We start from the raw sequence: 22,935 nt of genomic DNA on the forward strand, positions 1-22,935 counted from the left end.
GGAATGGTTCCAAGTGTTGTTTAAGTGAGATAAGGCCCTGAGTTCAAAACCCAGTACCACAAAAAAAGAACAAACAACATGGATGAAATTCAAAATCATGGCTAGTGAAGATCTTCTCCCAATCCATGGACTTTCTATTGATCTTGCTAGCTATGTCCTTTGCCATGCAGAAGCTCTGCAGTTTCATGCAATCCCATTTGTCCAACCCTTCTTTGATTTGTTGTGTTTCTGGGTCTTCATTAAGAAAATTTCAGCCTGTGCCAAGGAACCCTAGAGCTTCTCTTAGTCCTTCCTGTAATGTTTTCAGGGTTCTGCTTTTACTTAGAGTCTTTGATCCATTTGGAGTTTATTCTGGTGCAGGGTGATATAAAAGAATCTAGCTTTAGTTTTCTACAGGTGTTTAACCAATTTTGCCAGCACTATTTACTGAAGAGGCTATCTTCCTTCCATTCTATTTTTTTTTAGCTCCCTTATCGAAGATTAGGTGGTTACAGGTCTGTGGGTTCATTTCTGGGTCTTCAGTTCTATTCCATTGGTCCACAGGTCTGTGCTTGTGCCAGAACCAAGGGCCTTGTATCTAAAATATACTTAGAACTCAAAAACTTAAACCCCCCAACAACAAATCCTCAAAGAAACAACCACGTGATTAATAAATGGGCTAAAGACTTAAAGAGAGACTTCTCTGAAGAGGAAATAAGAATGGCCAACAGACACATGAAGAAATGCTCAACCTCTCTAGCCATAAAAGAAATGCAAATCAAAACAACATTGAGATGCCACCACCCAACATTGAGATGGCTATAATTAAGAACTCTAATAACAATAGATGCTAGAGAGGATGTGGACAGAAGGGAACCTTACTGCATTGTTGGTGGGAGTGTAAACTTGTTCAACCACTTTGGAAAGCAGTATGGAGGTCCTCAAAAGACTCCACATAGAGCTCCCCTATGACCCAGCAATCCCACTTTTGGGCATTTACCCAAATGATCATAAACAAGGCCATCCAAAGCTACCAGCACAACTATGTTTATCGCAGCATTATTCACCATAGCTAAGATATGGAACCAACCCAGATGCCCCTCAGTAGACAAATGGATCAATAAAATGTGATGTGTATAAATATATATACATATATATGTATACAAATATATACATACATATACAAGTATATTTATATATATTTATATACACATACACACACACAAAATGGAATTCTATGCCTCCATCAGAAAGAATGACACTGTCCCATTTGTTAGGAAATGGAAAGACTTGGAAAAATTACATTGTGAAGGAAACCAGGCCCAAAGAAACATAGGTCCCACGATTTCCCTTACTTGCAATAACTAGTATACATCTAGGACAAGCAGAAAAGGTCAAAAGGTATGTACAGTTGACCATTTAAGATGATGCTAAGCAAAATGAGCCCCAAGATAGGGACACAAGAGGTTTTATCATTGTTACCATTATTTTTAATGTACTTATATACTATGTGATTTTGTTTCTTATAGTACCTATGTACTGTATGATTTCTTATAGTGTTTCTTCTTATGTATTTCTTATAGTACTTATGTACTATGTGATTTTTTTGTTTCTTTTGTACGTTCTTCCCCCATGGTATAACCACTGTTTTCACTGTATTTGATTCCAGTACCCTGCATCTTGTATATACATTTTTCTAATTTGGGGAGGGAAAGGGAAATAACAAAACGCTGAAACAAGGATACCGGTGACCCACTGTAACAATGAGATGTACAAGACACCATGTAGAAAATGAACTTTACAATTTGGGGGTGGGACAGGGAGGAGTTAGGGAGGTAAGGAGAGAAGGTATGGTAGGGGAAAAACAAAGGAGCAGGGTAATAATGCTCCATAGGAAATGTACTCATTACCTTACTCAAGTAACTGTAACCCCTCTGTACAGCATCTTTGCAATAAAAAATATAAGAAACTCAAAATCATCATGCTGAGTGAAAGTGAATCACTAAACTAAATTATATTGACTAAGCTGGGTGCTAGTGGCTCACACCTGTAATCCTAGCTACTCAGGTGGCTGAAATCAGCAGTTCAAGGACAGTATGGTCAGGAAAGTCCGTGCGATTCCTATCTCCAATTAACCACCAGAAAATTGGAAGTAGCTCTGTGGCTCAAGTGGTAGAGCACTCACTTTGAGCTGAAGAGCTCAGGGCCCAGAGTTCAAGCCCCACGACCAACCAAAAAAATAAAATGAAATAAAATTATATTGACTATAGGATGCTACTTACATGAAATTCAAAAGGAAATATAGTGACAAAAATTTAAAAATCAGATCAATGATTGTCTGAGGTGAGAAAGGAAGGAGAGAATAGAATTACAAAGGGGAAGATGAAAGATGAGTCCTGCTTATTGATTGTGATGTGGTTGTATGAAAATGTCAACCTCATCAAATTTAAGTTGATCATTTATTGTGAAGCTGATTTAAAAACAAGAAGTATCCAGGAGGGAAAACACATATTACAAAGGGAACAATGACATGAATGACAACTGCTATTACATCAACAAACAATAACGGCCAAGAGTGACATCACAAGACAGTGGAATAGGAAGACAGTTCCCAGACACTACTTTCCACGGGTAATAAGGAGGCTGTAACTTAACAACATATGGCTCAGAAAGTCTTTATGAGAATGCTAGAAACCAGTCAAGATATCACAGCACCCTTGGCAAACTCAACGTTTGGGACTGCACTGATAAGGGTAAGAAGAGTCATTTCATTTCAATCATCAGGTTTTCTCCACACAGGTTTTCTCCTCAAAGCTCTGTGAGATTAGGAAGAAAAGCCTTGATGACACAAGAGAGACAGAAACAAAAAATGCGGAACATGTATTCAAGTCCAGCTTTCTAGGGTACTTCCCAAAAGACTCCATTCAATCTCCCCATACTTGGAGCCCTGATGACCATCTGAGTGTCAACCTTAAGGTCTGCGGGGCCTCAGAAAAAAAACAGAACTTAGATATGAGTATTACAGGTGCCTGCCTATAATCTTAGCTACTGGGAAGAGATTGTGTGTGTGTGTGTGTGTGTGTGTGTGTGTTTGTGTGTGTGTGTATAAGAGGATGGACTTTGAGGCCAACCGAAGCAAAGTTAGCAAGATCTTATCTCAAAATCAAAATAAAGCCAATGTGGTTCATTCCTGTAATTATAACTACTCTGGAGGCAGAGACTGAGAAGCCAATACTTGTGTTGATCCAGGCAAAAGTTTGCCAGATTCCATCTCAATGAATAAAATCTGGATGTAGTGCCATAACATTGACACAGCAGCTATGCAGAGAGCACAGAGGAAGACGGTGACTCACAGGGTGTTCTATGCAGAAAACAAGGCCCTATTTTTTAAAAATAGCAAAAACTAAAGAAAAAATTTAGGACTGTAGCCCAAGTGGTAGATTCCTGCACAAAGCTCTGAGTTCCAAGAGCGAAAAACAAAAGGAATGAGGGTGTGGCTCAGGTGGTAGAGTCTTTGCCCAGCATATATAGGAAAGACCCTGAGTTCAATCAGTGGCTACTGTGACAACAGTAGTAGCTTACAACATCACAAATAAATAGCCCACAAAGTTCTGCATGGCTGTGAGAAAGTGTACAGCTGTGACACCTCTCCTGGGAGGGAGCAGCTCAGAGGACTGACTTCTGTCTCACCCAACTTCAGTCACAGCATTGGAATAAGCACAGATTTAACATCCAAAAAGCATTATTCATAAAAGAAAAGCTTGACAAGAGGATTTTTATCACATTTACATCACTTTATCACTATCAGAAGACATCATAAAGGTAACTGAAAAGCAAACTACAAATAGGAAGAAAACATTTATAAGGCACTTATTCAATAATAAACTTACATAATTAATGAAACAACAAAGTAATAAAAGAGATAACTGACCATTAAGCACATGAAATATGTTCAACATCCTAAGTAATCAGAGAAGAACAAATTGAAGGCTTAGGGAGACAGCACTGTACATGAACTAGAATAAATAAATGCTAACTTTGGTAGGATCTAGTGATGTTTCAATTCTTCAGTTCTTGTTTATTAATGATGATGGCAAAACACTTAGGGCGAACCTTATAAAACTAAACATGTACCTACCTTATAATCTATTCTACTCTGTTCTGTTGTGTTCTATTCCTATATTTCCCAAAAGAATTTTTAAAAAAACCTGCTTGGTTCAAACCTATAACCTGAGCTACTCAGGAGACTGAAATCTGAGTATCACAGTTTGAAACCAACCCAGGTGGAAAAGTCTGTGAAACTCCTATCTCCAATTAACCAGCAGAAGATGGAAGTGGAGCTATAGCTCAAGTAAGAGTGTCAGCCTTAAACTAAAAGCTAAGAAACAGCATATTGACCCTGAGTTCAAGGCCCAGAATGAGCAGCAAAATAAATAAATAAAATTAAATAAAAGGATCAAAAGCATTCATCTATAGAAAAAATTTTACAAGAAGGTTTGTGTTATTCATAATAGCCAAAAACTAGAAACAACTTGATTGTTCATCAACAGAATAAGTTGTGATACATATAATCCAAGTCAAGAATAAACTACTGATATATAGAATCACATGAATCAGTCTCAAAGAGACTAAAAGTAGCCAGAGTGAAAGATTGTGTGATGTTCTAACTTCTACCAATCAATGATAATAAAAATATCAGATAAAATGAGTATCTAATGGAGGTCTGAGTTAGTTAGTTGGACACAAGGAAACTTCCAAGGATAATAGGAATATTCTATGTCTTGATTAGGGTATTGATTAAACTGGAGGACACATTTATCAAAACATCAAACTATATCTTATGTACAGCTCACCGTATGTAAATTTTACCTCAAAATAGAAAGAAAAAAAGTCACTTAAAAATGTCAACATTCGGGCTGGGAAGGTGGCTCAGTGGTAGAGCACTTGCCTTGCATGCTTGAGGCCCTCGGTTCAATTCCTCAGCACCACATAAGCAGAAAAAAAAAGCCAGAAGTGGCGCTGTGGCTCAAGTGGTAGAGTGCTAGCCTTGAGCTGAAGAGCTGAGGGACAGCGCCCAGGCCCAGAGTTCAGGCCCCACGACCGGACCCCCCCCAAAAAAAAAATGTCAACATTCAACAAGATGAAATTACACTTTCTAAAGTGGCATATGTTGAAAAAGCCTGCAAGAACTTTATTATTAAACCTTAAATAAGGTTTAATAAAGGTTCCTCAAGTTTAAAATAAAACCTTAAGTAATGGTATAAAATCTATTAATACAAATACTACTCAGAATACAAGAATTTCTTTGAGCTGTAAGGAATTTCAATACAGTGCTTCTGGCTACTTCTACTATAAAGTGGCTAGAAAAATGGTATAAACTTTTTCAAGCAGATGACGAATAAAGATTTAGATAAATAGAAAAAGTAACAGGAAGTAACAGAACGCTCAATACAGAAGAAGGAAGGCAAAATACCTGTTGGGAGAGGAATATATATCCTTTTTTCTAATCGCCTTCGCAGAGCTTCATCAATGTCCCATGGGAAATTAGTGGCAGCCAATACCATAACCATTTTGGAAGGATCATCATTTTCTAAGGCTCCTCCAACCCCTAGACACAGTCCATGAAGAAAATGCTGTCAGTGTTTTTATTGTGTCTTAGAATTCTTCCTGGAAGCTAACATATCTAAACATTAGCCATTGTACTTCATGGGAAGCCAATGAGGGAAATACTGCAGTCTCTTTGATTTCTATATGGTGTTCAAATGAGACATATTAACAGAGAACCACAAAACAAGGAAGCCAAAGAATTCACATAATCCAGTGCAGGGTTTGAATCCAATAATACAAGCAATTTTTCTGTACCAAAATAAATGTGTATTACCTATGATAAAGAAAGATATCGGAGTCTAGGCTCTGTTTTAATTCTTCCCTTCTATTTTAACCATATCTTCCTAAAAAGTATTTTAATTATTTATTATATTAGTTATTTATATTATGCTATTTATTATTATAAATAACTCCAATCATTAAGTTCTCTTGAGAAATTAGAAGAGCCAAGCAGTCATATTTACTTAATATAGTAACATGAATTTTTTAAGTGGCTCACTGGAAAATAACAAAAGAGAGAATTTAAGAATGAACCTAATTACCAAGCACTGATGAACTACTGGATTTTGTTTTGTAATCAAACCAGTAACAGATGCATAGAATCTACTTTTTCATAATTAAAATTATAGGATAAAGAATTTCTAGTCATACAATAGAAAAACTTGAAAATAGTGATAAAAATGTACACATATCACAAACTTTACTGATATGACTTGGTAGCTGAACTATAACAGTAGTAAATTTAGAGCAACCAGTTTAATGCACATTTTCTTATTATTAAACTCCTATGTCAATCATTATCAATTAGAATCAAGCTTTCCAAATAACAGACTATAAACATGTTTCCATAAATCCTGCTAAATTTTATTCAGTCTTTTTTCTCTCCAATTTTAAACATATAAGGTTCTTAACATCCATCACACCAAATATGTCATTCACTTAATCAGAAGTTAAATGGTTAACTCTTGAAGGAACTGACTCAATGCATTATTTTGTCTTACGATGGTCCACAGTGTATTCAGAACACATTGTAAGTATTTGGTGGACAATTTACACACTATTTCCTATTTAGCAGTGGTTTTCAAACTTGTTGATCTCAAGATCCTTTTGCATACTTACTGGAAGCTCCAAAGAGGTATGTAGAATATATCTATCAATATTTGCCATTAGAAATTAAAACAAAAGGGCTAGAAATATAACCCAGTGACAAAACACTTGCCTAGCATGCACAAGGCCCTGAGTTCAGTCTCCAACCAGGAGGAGGAAAGAGAGGAGACAGGAGAAAAGAGGAGCGAGAGGGTCGAGGGAAAAAGGTAGAGTGGAGAGAGAGAAAGAGAAAGAGAGAGAGAGAGAGAGAGTGTGTGTGTGTGCGTGTGTGTTTGAAAATCATAAGAAATGAGTAAGCCAAGTGTTAATGGCTTGTGCCTGTAATCGGAGCTACTCAAGAGGCTGAGATCTGAGTTTGAAGCCAACCTGAGCAGAAAAGCCTGTGATACTATCTCCAATCAACCACCTAAAAACTGGAAGTGTAGTTATGGCTCAAGGTGGTAGAGTGCTAGCCTTGAGCACAAAAGCTCAGGGACAGCACTTAAGCCCTGAGTTCAAGCCCCACAACTGACCAAAGAACACCAGAAATGAGTAGGAAGGAACCAGCAAACATTTTAATGTCTAGCTAAATAGAGATCAGCTAGATCCTCCCATCTGCTCCTGCTTTCCATCTTTATGATATTCCCAAGTTTCGCTGCTTCTAGAAAACTGCTCTTTTTTTATAGACCTTTTTGTGATACTGGGATTGAACTCAGAATCTCATGCTTATTAGGAAGATACTCAACAACCAAGCCACACCTCCAGCCCTTTGTAAACCCTTTTAAAGGGTCTCAAGGTTCCTAGCCAGCATTCTAGATTATACCTGGAGAGCCTATGTTCTAATAGTGAGTTCTTTCAAGACCAAAGAAGCCATTTCCTCTGTAACCTACTTGATTCATTAGAAGTATACAATAATGCTTTTGAATGCATGAACAAATAAGTGGCTGAAAAATGATTAAAAATAAACTCCAGCTGCTTTCATGTCTATTCATTGAGAACTTCCAAAATACAAGTCTAGACCATTCAAAAAGGAAAGAGCAATTCTGAGGTAATAGTTAAATGTCAATTACCATCCATCTGAATGAGGAGCTCAGACTTCACTCTGCGACTTGCCTCATGTTCATCAGAGGTTCCTCTTCGACTACAGATAGAGTCTATTTCATCAATGAAGATCGTGGTAGGGGCATAAAACCTAGCCTTTGTGAAAATATTTCCAAGAAATCATTTAGCTCATAAGAGAATCTGAATATTTTTAAAGTAGCATTTTCTCCTTTTAAAATGTTAACAAAAGAAAGTTGAAACTTCTAGTGTCTCCAATTGGTTAGATATAGCTAACCCAACTAGTCACATCAGAAACTTTTTTGGGGGGGAGGGTCCAGTTGTGGGGCCTGAACTCTGGGCCTGGGCGCTTCCCTCAGCTCTTCAGCTCAATGCTAGCACTCTACCACTTGAGCCACAGCACCACTTCTGTTTTTTTTTTCTTTTTACTTATGTGGTGCTAGGGAATCGAACCCAGGGCCTCAGGCATGCAAGGCAAGCGCTCTACCACTGAGCCACCTTCCCAGCCCCACATCAGAAACTTTTAACAATAAAAATGATATGGCTATCCAGGCACTGGTGGCTCATGTCTATAATCCTAGCTATTCTGGAGGCTGAGATCTGAGGATCATGGTTTGGAGCCAACCCAGGCAGAAAAGTTCCTTGTGAGACTCTTATCTCCAATTAACCACTCAAACCAGAAGTAGAGCTATGGCTCAAAGTGGTAGAGTGCTAGCATTGAGCAAAAGAGTTCAGGGACAGCGCCCAGGCCCTGAGTTCAAGACCCAAAACCACCATCACCAACAATAATAACAAAACAGAAAAATAAAAAGTATATGGTTGATGAAACTGAGTAGTAGTAGATACATGGAGATGTACTGTGCTGTTCTGTGATTTGTGTTTAGAAATTTCCATAATGAAAATTTGTTTCAAGATAGTCATCTATACTCAAACATTCATTACTGCGAACCATTACTGAAAAGAAACTTCCATGACAGATCTGTTTCTAGCTTCTAACTTCCTTCAGCTCCACCAACATGCCAGACATCCAGAGACACTGATCAGCCCATGCATGACCAGCTTCTACTACAGCTGGACAGGGTGACAAAAGGGCCCACAAACCCCACACCACATTTCATTAGTGTGTCTAGAACTGAAAATATGACCACCCTGCTACTCTTTTTAAAAGATTCCTGCCTGACATCTGTGGCTCACACCTGAAATCCTAGCTACTCAGGAAGCTGAGATATGAGGACTGTGGTTCAAAGCCAGCGTGGGCAAGGAAAGTCCGTGAGACCTCTTATCTCCAATAAACCACTCAAAAAAACGGAAGTGGTGCTCAAGTGGTAGAGTGCTCACCTTGAGCTGAAGAGCTAAGGGACAGTGCCTAGGCCCAGAGTTCAAGCCCCATGACCGACAAAAAAAAAATTCCTAATTGAGCACATCTAGCTTGCGGGGCATCCTGTGCCTATACAAACAAACAGTGCCTTGATATCTGAATACATTGTCACTCACCATTTCAAACAGCAGACGAACTAACTTTTCTGATTCACCTCGGTATTTGGATGTCAGTGTAGAAGAAGAGACGTTGAAGAATGTTGTACCACATTCAGTGGCAACAGCTTTAGCTAGCATAGTCTTACCAGTGCCTGGGGGTCCAACCATCAATACACCCTGAAATTTCAAAATTGGTTTATCAAATTCAAATGCTTTGTCATAAATTTTCAAGTATTTATGTTGAGTTACATGAATATTTCCACATCAAAATAAAATTGATGTATACAAAGACATCAAATAAAATTGATGTATACAATTACAACAACTGTCACAGTTAGACTATGGTACATTTGGCAAGAAATCATTTTTATAGAGAAAAAAATGAAGATAATATCACCAAAAGTTTCAGATCAGTAGTCAGAGATAAGCTAATAAATGGCTTAGACAACCAAGAACCTCCTGATGCATTTAGAAAGAACCATTTCTGAACCCAGTAAAGATATTTATGTATAGTTTTGCACAGTTTAAAAATGACTGCTCTGTTTAAACGTTATGAAAGCAAATGATGACTTTCTATTACACAGGGAACCAACCACAGAATTTTGTTATATGTTAAAGGACAAATCCTACTTCTCATTAATTCATATTGGTTTTTAATTGAACAGAGATCCCCTTATGAGTTAATACAACAATCAAATCCAGTGCTGATTCAAATAGTCTAATTAGCAGCAATTATATCAGTTTAATGTACCATATAGCATGCATAAAATAGTATTAAGTGATGAAAGAGCACTAAGTATAGACTAAAAATTAAATTCAATTATTTCTTAACTTTGAAAGCAAACACAAACATCCCTGAGAAATAAAAGTTACTCAGAGAAACCGACCTTTAAGTCTTGAAGATTAATAAATTTTTAAATAATTTTTCTTCCAATATTTTTTTATTTTTGGGGGGAGGGGGGTCCGGTCGTGGGGCCTGAACTCTGGGCTTGGGTGCTGTCCCTCAGCTCTTCAGCTCAAGGCTAGCGCTCTTACCACTTGAGCCACAGCGCCACTTCTGGATTTTTTCTTTTTGCTTATATGGTGCTGAGGAATCAAACCCAGGGCCTCATGAATGCAAGGCAAGCGCTCTACCTCTGAGCCACCTTCCCAAGCGCTCTACCTCTGAGCCACCTTCCCAGCCCCATCTTCCAATATTTTTAATGGGAGTTCAGATACATAGCTAATGCTTACACACACACACACACACACACACACACCACATAATTCTTGGTTTGATAAGCTTCTGGAAGTTTTAAGGGAAAGAAAGGAAACCAGGTACATAAGGATAAAAAAGTGGGAAACAAAACATGTGGCAGGTAATATGTACACATACCATAGTATATGTACCAATACATCACATGTGTTCCCATAGTGCCTCAGGCTCCTGGACCATTATGATGTGAGTTCCTGCTCAAAAACTTCTTCCCACAATCCTCTGGATGTCTGCTCAACTAATGAAAAAAGAGGGTAGCATATGCACAAGTAATCAAGCAGCCAGAACAAAGCACAGGGGAAGTGATTATGGGAGGAGCCTTGAGCCATAAAAACTGCCCTCCAAGAGGGCTCCACTGGACTCTGGAATCCTCTGGTCTCTAGAGAATGTCCCTAGTTTCTGTTGCTTTCTTTGCATTTTCAAATGAACTTGTGGATCTGCTTTAAACACTTTTCCTGTCTTCTAATTCTTTAATTTAATACACACCCTAGATAGCATCAGTTTAATTTTAAATTCTGTGTGTATATTGAAGTCTCATAAACTCAAACTTGAGAAACCACTCAAATGCTTTCCTGGCTATAGAATTTTGATCCACAGAACAAAACAAAGGCCTCCAGTATTTGAAACATTAGTCATATAAAAATTTGTTTTTGCTTTGAAGGGAGCTTTTAACTATGAGATTAAAATTCTGGAAATAGAAAACAGAAACTAATGGCACTGCTATGAGGCACAAGTATAGCAAAGTGCAGTGCTTGGATTCCAGATATGCACTACCATGCCCAGTTTCATATTCTCTTTTTAAAATTCCTTTTCAGGGGCTGGGAAGGTGGCTCAGTGGTAGAGCGCTTGCCTTGCATGCATGAGGCCCTGGGTTCGATTCCTCAGCACCACATAAGCAAAAAGAAAAAAGCCAGAAGTGGCTCTGTGGCTCAAGTGGTAGAGCGCTAGTCTTGAGCTGAAGAGCTGAGGGACAGCACCCAGGCTGAGTTCAGGCCCCACGACCAGACCCACCCTCCAAAAAAAAACAAAATAAAATTCCTTTTCAATGCTCTCTTCATACCTATAGTGTCAGTAATGTGGCTGCCTCCAACAGGAATTTCCACGTTAATTTCCATCTGCATGCAGAAATAACTCAGATATTGTACAGTATTTCTGAATCTCACCTCCTCATATTACTCCTCCAACGATCCCCTTTCCTGTATCTGCTTGTCTACTGGCTCTTTCTCCACAGTGCAAAAACACACTTACAAGCTAAGGGTAAAGCTCAGTGGTAAAGGGCCTACATAGAATGTGGAATGCCCTGGGTCCAATCCATAGCATGACAAAAACAGAAAAGAGAAGAGAGGGGAAGGGAAGAATGGGAAGAAGAAAAGGAAAGGAAAGAAATATACTGAGAGTTGGGTGGCAGTGGCTCACAGGAGGCTAAGACCTGAGGATTATGGTTCGAAACCAGCCCAGACAGAAAAGCCTGTGAGACTCTTATCTCCAATTAAGTACCAAGAAAGGCAGAAGTGGAGCTGTGGCTCCAAAGGTAGAGTACTAGTGCTGAGCAAAAAAGCCCAGACACTGTCCAGGTGAGTTCAAGACTCAGAATCCTACATATGTATGGATGTGTATGTGTATATGTGTGTACCTATATACATACATATGTATGTATACACACACTAAAATCTGTCCCCTTAAAGAATCCTTCACTTGACCCTACACAAGCTCTGGCTAGTATCCAGTTTTTCCTCTTCTTAGCCTTTTTAAAGAAGAGATCTGTACTCACGCTTCAACCTTCACAGGCTACAATCTTCCCTTTGCTTTTACCACTTCACTAAGATCACCTAGTGTACTAGAGCAGCAGTCCAGCTTCCACCTCATCTCCTGGCCTTCTCTATATCATATGTCATCCCCTTCCTCCTGACCACCTGTCTCTTCCTGGGGCTTCTCCTACTTTCAGACTAGTTTCAATGCTTTCAGGTCTCCTCCCCTGCCCTATATGCTCCTAAATCAATTCTAAAACTTTGCTCATTGTACTTGATAAAACCCCTTGAACAAATTCAACTATATTCATATCATCAACCACTACTTCTATGTCACAATTTTAATTTAAATTCTATTGAAGATACAGATCTCAAGTTCCAATTAACTGCAGAGTATTTATTTACCTAAACACATTTTTGTTTCTATTCAAACCTGTCAGGCATTTTTTGTGATTGTTTTCAATTTCCATATCAGTTCACTGCTGTCTGTATAAATGCATAATAAAGAATTTGGCTGACTTTCTTCCCAAATGGATGGAAAACAGCCTCTGAGGACTTGGGAGTATACTGAGTGTCAGGAGTGTCCTTATTATTCATGATGGGCTCTGTAATTTTATGCTCATGGAGTTACTCAAGCTGAGTATCCGTATAGTTCATGCTAGCAACACTGAGTCAGGATGGAGGATGACTTAGTCAGAAACACTAACCAAGTGATCAGAGAATTCTATTTCTGAGTGCTGTGATAGCAGCTCAACCTCTGGGAGGTAAAAGGAGCTAGAAGTTGATTAAGATCCACAGGCAATGATTCTACTGATCATACCTTATAATAAAACCCCAATTTAAAAAAATCTAGATACAACACTGTCCAAAAAAGAAACATATTACCTGACTCCTAACCTAACCCCTTTGTATACCACCTAAACAATAAGGTTATATTTAAAAAAAAAAAAACAAAACTCTGCACATAGCCAGCCACTCAAAGGAGTTTCAAGTTTGCCATACATCACAGGCCAGGAGAGTAAAGCACCTTGACCCCACAGAGAAAAGACAAAAGAAATGTCACATCTTGCATGCTTCCAGTCTTTACTTCCCCTCTGCACCTCTCCTTTTGATTGGCTTTGATCTGAATCCTTTGGCAATACTGTAATTATAAGTGTCCTTGGAGGTACTGTAGAGATTATCAGAGCTGAGAGGGACAAAGAAGCCCTGAATTTGTAGCCAGTTGTTCAGAAGCAAGAGTGACCTGGTGACCCCCAAGTTTGTGGCAGATGTGTGCAATGAGAATAGCCCTGTAAAAATCAGCTCTCAGATATACAAGACGTTATGTCGAAAAATGAACTTTACAACTTTGGCTGGGGGTGGGGGGTGGTGGGGAGAAGAAGGTGGGAGGGGAAAACAAAAGAGGAGGCAACAATGCTTGATAAGAAATGCACTCATTACCTTGCCCATGTAATTGTAACCCCTCTGTACGGTATTTTCACACACACACACACACACACACACACACAAATCAGCTCTCAATCCACACTTTGGTCCAAATCTGGGCACGTGGTGGTGTCAGAAACTACTGAGCATTCATTCCTTCAATTCAACCTGGAATCTATCCCTCTCTTATCCCTATAAAACAGTCACATACCTTCTAAAATCTCTCACAAATCAACTCACTTTTCTCTAGTCCAATAACTAACTTCTGGTTAGGCCCTCACTGTCTGTGACAGCTTCTGGATCATGTTCCTTATCTATAGCCACCGGAGTCCATCTCTATTTCACTCTCTGTTGTTGGGATGCCTCTCTCTCTCTCTCTCTTTCTTTCTTCCTTTTGCCAGTCGTGTGGCTGGCCCTGGAGGCACTGTCCCTGAACATTATTGCTCAAAACTAGCAATCTACTACTTTGAGCCACAGTGCCATTTCCGGTTTTCTGGAGACTAATTGAAGTAAGCGTCTAATGGACCATCCTGCCTGGGCTGGTTTTGAACTGCAATTCTCTCATATCACAGCCTCCAGAGTAACTAGGGTTACAGGTATGAGCCACAGGTGCCTGGCTGTTTCTGCATTTCCAAGTCACTCTCCTTCCACTCTTCAATGGATCAGACATCTTTAGCATGGCATGTGGGGCTCTTCGTGGGTCCCATTTACCATTCCAGCATGTCTTTTGTTATTACTATGCCCCACAATAAGCACTGTACTTCCAGCCACACTGAACCAATATGATTCCTCCTACATAGTTCATACTGACTAAATAAACATATAGTTCATATGTCCTTGTACAACTTCTTTTGTTTGGTCATGATACCCATTCTGCCTCAGAACCTTTTCCTCATCTGACTCTGACTTCTAGCCATCTTTGAAGCTCAGAGCCACTGATTGGGGAAACCATTTCTGATAGTACTTTACATAGTACTCTTCTCTGCTGCCATAGCACATTGTTCGTTACTATATAACACTAGTCATATTGATCTTAGTAAATACAGTACTCAATACTTTGCCTCCATTATAAAACATGCCTGTTTCCACAAAAGACAATGAGCGGGAAGTCTTGTGGTTATTTATGCATCCTCATCTGCACTTAGCCTACCACTTGACACACAGTAAATTCTCAATAAATGTATACTAAGTCAATGTACCCTTACTTGAATGTATGGCCCTGATGACACAGAGTTACATCAGTGAGGACTCATACATAAATCCTCAAGAAACTTTTAATCTAGAAGACACACATAAATTATAGTACAATTTAAAAAGCGCTATGATAGGCTGAATGGTAAATCACTCAATTTAATAGTAATTCAGGTACATATATTTTCATAGTTCTAGCCATTATCAGATGCCTCATTAACTCATAACTCATTTCATCTTTATACTATTTGGATAAGATGGCTATTATGATTTACATTTCTATAAGGAAAGTGGAGCATAGAGAAATTTAGTAACTTGCTCAAAGCCACAAAGCTAGTTGTGGCAAAGAGCCAGAATGGCCCAAGACAGTGTGGATGCAGGGTCTGTGTCCTTTACAAACACACAGATCCCTTGCATATAAGTTCAGGCCCAGACAGCTAGAATAAAATGAATATCTCAATAAAGTGAGTCACATAAGAGATCTGGCTTCCCAGTACATATAAAACATGTGTTTACACTCTACTATAATTCATTAAATGGGTAATAGTATTATGTTTAAAAAACTGTATATACCTTAATTAAAAATACTTTATTGCTTTAAAAAATATCTAACCTGTTGGAAAAATAGTGCCAACACACTCTTAATGCAGAGTTTCCCACAAATCTTATATTTATTTTTTTAAAAGCATTAACTGTGAAGTGCAATAAATCAAAGTGCAATAAAATAAGACATGTCTGTACTCAGTGTGCTTTCCTTACAAAACTCAAATCCATCTATTTCCAATGCATTTACAGTTTATCACCTACATTCCACTGCTCAAGTCTCATTCCTCCTAAGCTCCTACACCATTTGAAATGTCTTCACCATAGTGAAATCTTTACAATCCTGCAAATCTCAGATCAAATCCCACTTCCCCAGGCAGGAAGTCTTCCCTGACGACATCATGTCTGCTCTTGCTAAGCCCAGAGCACACAACACTGTACCACCTATGTATGTGGCTCTACTGTCTTTGGCTGAAAGCCACCAGTAGCTGCCTAACTCTCCATCTAGGAAGTCTCACAGTCCAGGGGCTTGAAATCCTATACATTTTCCAAGCAAGTCAACCAAGTTTCTAACATATATCAAGACTAAAATATATATATATATATGTGTGTGATGGATAAAGAGAAAAATGTCATCATACCATGCAAGAGAAAAAGCACAAATAAATGGAACTTAAATGTCAAATTTTACATTTTCTAGAACAATTTTCACTGTCACAACCTATCTCGAATCTCACTTTTGTAGCCTATCAAAACATAGGGATCGAAGATGAACTCAAAGGTCCCTTTCAGTTCGGAAATCCTGGAATTTAGATTTTAAGGCAAATTTTATAAACATGACACATTTTTGTGCTTTCTTATTTCCTCTTTTTTTTTGTAATACTGGTGTTTGAACTCAGGGCTTCATACTTGTTAGGCAGGTATTCTACTACTTGAGCCACACCTCCAGGTCTTTTTGCTTTGGTTATTTCTGAGATAAGGTCTTGCTTTTCCCCACAACATCTAGCATGACAGGCATACACAATCATACCCAGGCCTTTAAGCTCAGGTCTCAAACTTTTTGCCCAGGCAAACCTGGAATGTTGATCTTCCCAATCTTAGCTGCCCAAGGAGCTATGTTGACAGATGTGTACCACCAATCCCAATATTTTCCTATTGAGATGGGGGTTTGCTATTTTTTTTTTTTTGCTCAGACTGTCTTTAACTATAATCCTCCTAAAGTATCTAGGATTATAGGCATGAGTAACTGGTACCAGCTCATATACTCTTTTATACCAGCAGTTTGACCCATTTTAGTAAATATCTCAAAAATCCCTAAAAATTTACAACCTAATTTTTTTGGTAGTACTGGAATAAAACTCAGGGTTTTGTAGTTGCTGGCTTGGTGTTCTACCACTCATGCCATATCTCCAGCTGTTTTTGCTCTGATAATTTTCTGTCGGTTGCAGGGCTTAAATTCTGGGCCAGGATGCTGTCCCTGAGCTCAACTCAAGGCAAGCACTCTACCACTTGAGCCACACGGCCACTTCCGGTTTTCTGGTGGTTAATTGGAGATCAGAGTATCATGGACCTTCCTGCCTGAGCTGGCTTCAAACTGCAATCCTCAGATCTCAGCCTCTTGAGTAGCTAGCATTATAGGCATGAGCCACCAGCACCCAGCTTCTCTGGTTATTTTTAACATAGGGTCTCTTTTTGCCTTGGCTAGCCTGAACTACAGTCTTCCTATTTATGTTTCCTATTGTAACTTGGATGAGAAGTATGCACCACCATACCCATCTTTTTCTAATGAGATGGGGAGTGGGGTTCTCAAAAACTTTTTGCCTAGACTAGCCTGGAAATGTGATTATCCCAATATCAACCTCCAGAGTAATTAGGATTACAGACATGGCCCACTGTACTTGGCTATCCAACATAACTAAAAAGTGAGTAACAGTTCTATATTCTATAATTTTGTTCTACTAATGCAAGAAAATATTAGACCAGGAATATGACTTCATTACAAATTATTTTTTATATTTTATCCTTTAATCTAGTTTGCCAATGAGTACTAAAAAAGCAGAGCATGAAGAGATAAATTGATAAAAGTAAAAAAAAATCATACTTGTGTGACAATGAAAAAATTGGTTGTAAAGGAAACATCTAAAGATCTCTTCCTAGAAGTAATATTAATGTGGGGCTGGGAAGGTGGCTCAGTGGTAGAGCGCTTGCCTTGCATGCATGAGGCCCTGGGTTTAATTCCTCAGCACCATATAAGCAAAAAGAAAAAAAGTCGGAAGTGGCACTGTGGCTCAAGTGGTAGAGCACTAGCCTTGAGCTGAAGAGCTGAGGGACAGTGCCCAGGCCCAGAGTTCAGGCCCCACGACCGGACCCCCCCCAAAAAAAAGAAATAATATTAATGAGCCGGGTGCTGTGGCTCACGCCTGTAATCCTAGCTACTCAGGAGGCTGAGATTTGAGGATCACAGTTCAAAGCCAGGCCAGGCAGGAACATCAATGAGATTCTTATCTCCAATTAACTACCAGAAAACCAGAAATGGTGCTATGCCTCAAGTGGTAAAGCACTAGCCTTGAGCTGAAGAGCTCAGGGACAGCACCCAGGCCCATAAGGAAAGAGGAGAGGAGGGGAGGGGAGGGGACGTAAGAAGAGGGAAGGGGAGGGGAGGAGAGGAGAGAAGAGGAGAGAGAGAGGAGAGGGGAGGAGAGAAAGAAAGGAGGGAGGGAGAACATAATAACATAATGAGACATTTAAGGAGGGAGGGAGGAAGAGGAAGGAGGGAGGGAGGGAGGGAGGGAGAACATAATAACATAATACATTTAACTTTTAAAGGTTCAAAATGTTGGCAGCAAATTACAATCACCTTTGGCTGGGCTGAGGTTTTTTTTTTTTTTTTTTTTTGGGGTCCAGTCGTGGGGCCTGAACTCTGGGCCTGGGCACTGTCCCTCAGTTCTTCAGCTCAAGGCTAGCACTCTACCACTTGAGCCACAGCGCCACTTCCGGCTTTTTTTCTTATGTGGTGCTGAGGAATCGAACCCAGGGCCTCGAGCATGCAAGGCAAGTGCTCTCCCACTGAGCCACCTTTCCAGCCCCTGGGCTGAGGTTTTGTCCCTCGTCCTACAAGTCACTATGCCACTTTGGGACTCTCATTCTCTTAGAGATAAAACTTCGAGTTTGTAAGTTCTCCACTGGGGAAGCTATGCCCACTAGAAGTAAAGATGGAGGTCAGGCCAAACTCTTGATCCCATAGTGAAGGTGGGCAACAAAAAACAAAAACCACACCTATTTGTCATATACTTTACTTTTAATTTTTTATGTTCCAAGTTGGGAATGGTTTCCAGAATACAATGTCTCCTAGAGCAGGTGACAAGATTACAAACTCTACTATAACTAAACAACAGTGTAAACATGAAATATTATGTCCATGTCCTTCAATTTTGTCAACTTCTAAGGTAAGTAAATGGCAAAAATTTTTTGAATTCTGTGTTTCTAATTAAGCATTTGAAAGAAAAGTATCTCAGATTGTTGCTCTAACACAGGTAAATGACCTATGAAAGAAGCTGGCAAATACAAGTGGTTGGTAGACAAACAAATTCAACAGATGCCAAGATTGACTCACAGCACAGTACCAGAAGTCCTAGGCAGGCATTATTCAGCTACCCTGTGCTTGTCTTTACATTTTGTTTTACTGTGATTCAAATATATGGACAAGTGCTAGACTAGTATTAAAAAAATATGATTCAAATCCAGTCCAGGAAGAGTCTATAGACTCTTATCATCAATTAACCAGCAAAAAGCAGGAAGTAGAGCTGAAGTTCAAGTGAGCCTTGAGCAAAAACTTCAAGAACCCCAAGTACCAGCACCCACACACACACAAAAGAAAAGAAAAAAGAAACTATGTGTAGGAAACCCTGAATTTGTTTTTTTAAAAGATTATAAGACACAGGCTATTTCATACAACATTTATTCCCAGTACCTGAGAGAAGGGGCTTTACACGCTCAGAAACCATTTTTTTCTGCCACATAATTGTAGCACGCTTCAACTACAAATCCAAATCCAGGCATTTTGGGTATACATAAACATTCCTTGACCTTTGCAAACTATGTAGAACACAAAAAATCTACAGCAATGCTGCCTTTAATTCGCATGCAGACAACAGTCTTCTACCAAAACAATTTTTAACAAGTTCTCACCTTCCACGGCCTTCTGATCCCTTTAAAAAAATCAGGCATCCACATTGGAAGAACAACAGCTTCCCTTAGCAACTTCTTAGCCTCTTCCAGATCTGCTATGTCGTCCCTTTGTAAGAACAACAAAGTCTGTAATGTTTGTTTAGGGCCACTTTGAATTTTATGGTCAAAAGTAATTTTATTTTTTTAACTTATAAAAATTATTCTTATAAAATTATTCTAACACTGCATGAAATTAGTGAAAGTATCCTGCAATTCTTAATTAGAATATATTACTCAATTAACAAACCCTTGTCAGTTACATTAAATGTAAAATGTCCTTGTTAATTACCAGGACCTTTGTATCAATTCTATACATTCACTTTACAGATAAAGGCATAATCAGGAGATCAACAAATAACCAGAGAAGTCTCCCACTGAGCCAAGCTATCGCCTGATGTCTCCACTACTTCAACTCAAGAACTTCATAGACTAACCAGTGAATGCTAGGATTCCTGGACACAATGTCTCTCTCCAGGGCTTCCACAAGATCCTTATCATATCCAGCACCATCATATTTTGGAATTTCTCCATCACTTGCACCATCTTGCATATTTTTCCTTCCCTGGGTATATGTATTTAAAAAGAGTTCCAGTCAATAACAAAGTAATTTTATTTAATATCAAGTTTTCAAACTAGTATTATGTAATTCTCTATCCCTCACCCCTCTCTGTACATATACCCATGCACACATGTGTTGCTAGGGATAGAACTCTGGGCCTGGTACATACTAGCAAGTGCTCTGCCACTGAGCTACAGCCACACGTAATCACTTTAAAAATATTTGCTTACAATGTACAATGGTATGTCTGATTAATGAGAAATAGATGAACTTGTCAAATTTATTGTAAACATCTTCAAATCAATATTGCTGTAATATGAAAAGGGGATTGCAGGTAAGATTAAAATGATCCTGCTGGATCCCAACAGATTGGTGGATGCTGAGGATTTCCTGCATTGTTAGAGAATAATCAAAGTACTAACATACAAGAAGAAAGAAAATTAGCTTACTGGGAATCTGCCATGTGACAGAAAATCTTACATATATTATTATCTCAATAAAACAGCCCTACAAAGCAGATATTCTCTTTCTATAAAAAAAACACAGCTGGGCAATGTATCCTAGATAGGAAGCTGAGATCTAAGGATCATACTTCCAAGTCAGCTCAGGCAGAAAAGTCCGTAAGACTCTTATCTCCAATAAGCTACTCAGAAAAAGGCAGAAGTGGCACTGTGACTTAAGTGGTAGAACACTAGCCCGGAGCACGAAGAAGTTCATGGACAATGCCCACCCTGGCCCTGAGTTCAAGCCCCCAAAACAGAAAAACCACAAAACAAAAAACAAAAAAAACAACCAAAAACAGAAAACACCCACACTAACAAAGACTAAGTAATATATAAGAGTACATAAGTTCACTAGTAAATACAAGGGCAAAAAATTTAACTCAGACTTTCCTGCCTTCTTGAGGAATTCTGTTGTCTCTAAAAATTTACAGTAAAGAGCACTAGGTATTATTTACAAATTAGGTACAATATGTGTCTTTTATAGGGTCAGACTGATAAATCTTGTGTGTAAATACACATTTTTTCTGGAAGTCATTCTTAAACATACAACAGAAGATAATCATAATTCATCAAACAGTACAATGTATGCATCTTTTTCAGTAATTTTTTTTTGGGGGGTCCAATCGTGGGACCTGAACTCTGGGCCTGGGCACTGTCCCTCAGCTCTTCAGCTCAAGGCTAGTGCTCTACCACTTGAGCCACAGTGCCACTTCTGTTTTTCTTTTTGCTTATGTGGTGCTGAGGAATCGAACCCAGGGCCTCAGGCATGCAAGGCAAGCGCTCTACCACTGAGCCACCTTCCCAGCCCTCAGTAGTTTTTTTTTAATTACAGAAAATACTCCAATATAGTTTGCAACATCTCTCTGTAAAACATATCCCTGGGCTTATATATGAGAAGGAAAATATTCATGAATGGTTATCTGTTCCATATAATTCAGTGAAACAAAGTCCTTCAAATTTAATAGCTTAAATCCAATGACTATAATTTACCCAATTTTAATCTGAATTCTGCTTAAAAGCATATACAGCTCTAATCATGAGATAAGAGAGAGCAGTGCTGTTACGCATTAACCTTTAAAAATGTCATCTTGACAATAGCTGAGAATCAGTTTTGTGCACAGAAATAACAAGTGCATTTTTTACTCTGAAAGGATAGACTAAAATTAACTTATTAGGTTGCAGAATAATGTTTTTTGATTGATTGTTTTTTGGGTTTTTTTGCCAATGCTGTCCATGAATTTCTTTTTGCTCAAAGCTACCACTTAAGCCACAAGTGCTGAAAACTACAACTTTCCATCACTCATAAATTACTCAGTCCTTTGTTATAGCAGCCCAAACAGACTAACATATCAGGTCCATTCAAGTAAGACTGAAAAGTAGAGTTTTATTTATTCTTCTCACTCCCATACAATAATGAGAGATAACCAACTTGAAGCCAGCTTTTTGGTGTTTTTTGTTGTTGTTGTTTGTTTGTTTGCTTTTTGAGGCAAGTGGCTTACTACTTATCCCAAGCTAATTTCAAATTCACAATCTTCCTGCCTTGGCCTCCTAGGTGTTGGTGTTACAGGCAGGCACATTTTATTCACAAAGTATACATACTTAGTAAAGATATGTTTAATAAAGTATAAGCTAGTGTTACAGATGAAGCTATGGATCTTGGTGGCAGTGTCAAGAAAGAAGGAAAGGAACAAGGCCTCAGTATGAAAACGAATGGTTATTTATTTTTAAAACAGTATTGTAAACTTGGACCTAACCTGAAACCTGTCAGCAGTTTAAAAAGAAGAAAAAAGTTGTAATCTCCCAGAAAATGAACTGTAACCCTTATAAGAAAGTACTCATGATACAGTAAAGCAAGATAGGAAGCCTAAGTGTGGCAAAATGATTAAAAGCTCCAGCAATGCAGTTGAACAGGTTCAATTCCTAGTTCCACTTTGGTGCCTCAACATCTTTCTCCATAAAACAGGAAACATAATGCTGGGGTCACAGAAGTGTAGCAAGCAAACCAATACACGTAGAAAGCATCAAAAAGAATCTTGTAGATAACCTCAAAAAAAAATAAGAGCACCCAAAGAAGAGCAACATTTGCTGTAACGCTTAGTAATAGTTGTTACAGCATACCATTCCTAACACTAAACTAAAATGCCAAATAAATACACTAGAGACCTTGAAGAAAATACATAGATTTTCTTAGCCTCACTTTTTTACATTTATAAATGTAAGTAAGTGGTTGGAATATAGCAGCAGCCTTCAAAATTCCGTAACATAAAGGGAGGTATT

At 38.7% G+C, this 22,935-nt stretch overlaps 1 protein-coding gene across 1 annotated transcript in view; it reads right to left on the reverse strand.

The window, feature by feature from the left end:
• Nucleotides 1-22,935, reverse strand: part of Katnal1 (katanin p60 subunit A-like 1) — a 75,684-nt gene that overhangs the window by 14,560 nt on the left and 38,189 nt on the right. Inside the window, exons 5-9 of the mRNA XM_013027278.1 lie at nt 20,031-20,158; nt 19,558-19,663; nt 9,226-9,384; nt 7,743-7,869; nt 5,453-5,587 (exon numbers count right to left, since the gene is read on the reverse strand). Of these exons, the coding sequence (XP_012882732.1) occupies nt 5,453-5,587; nt 7,743-7,869; nt 9,226-9,384; nt 19,558-19,663; nt 20,031-20,158 (655 nt within the window). The remainder of the gene's footprint in view (nt 1-5,452; nt 5,588-7,742; nt 7,870-9,225; nt 9,385-19,557; nt 19,664-20,030; nt 20,159-22,935) is intronic.

Source organism: Dipodomys ordii, unplaced genomic scaffold (genome assembly GCF_000151885.1).
Source record: "Dipodomys ordii isolate 6190 unplaced genomic scaffold, Dord_2.0 Scaffold102, whole genome shotgun sequence".
Classification (NCBI taxonomy): domain Eukaryota; kingdom Metazoa; phylum Chordata; class Mammalia; order Rodentia; family Heteromyidae; genus Dipodomys; species Dipodomys ordii.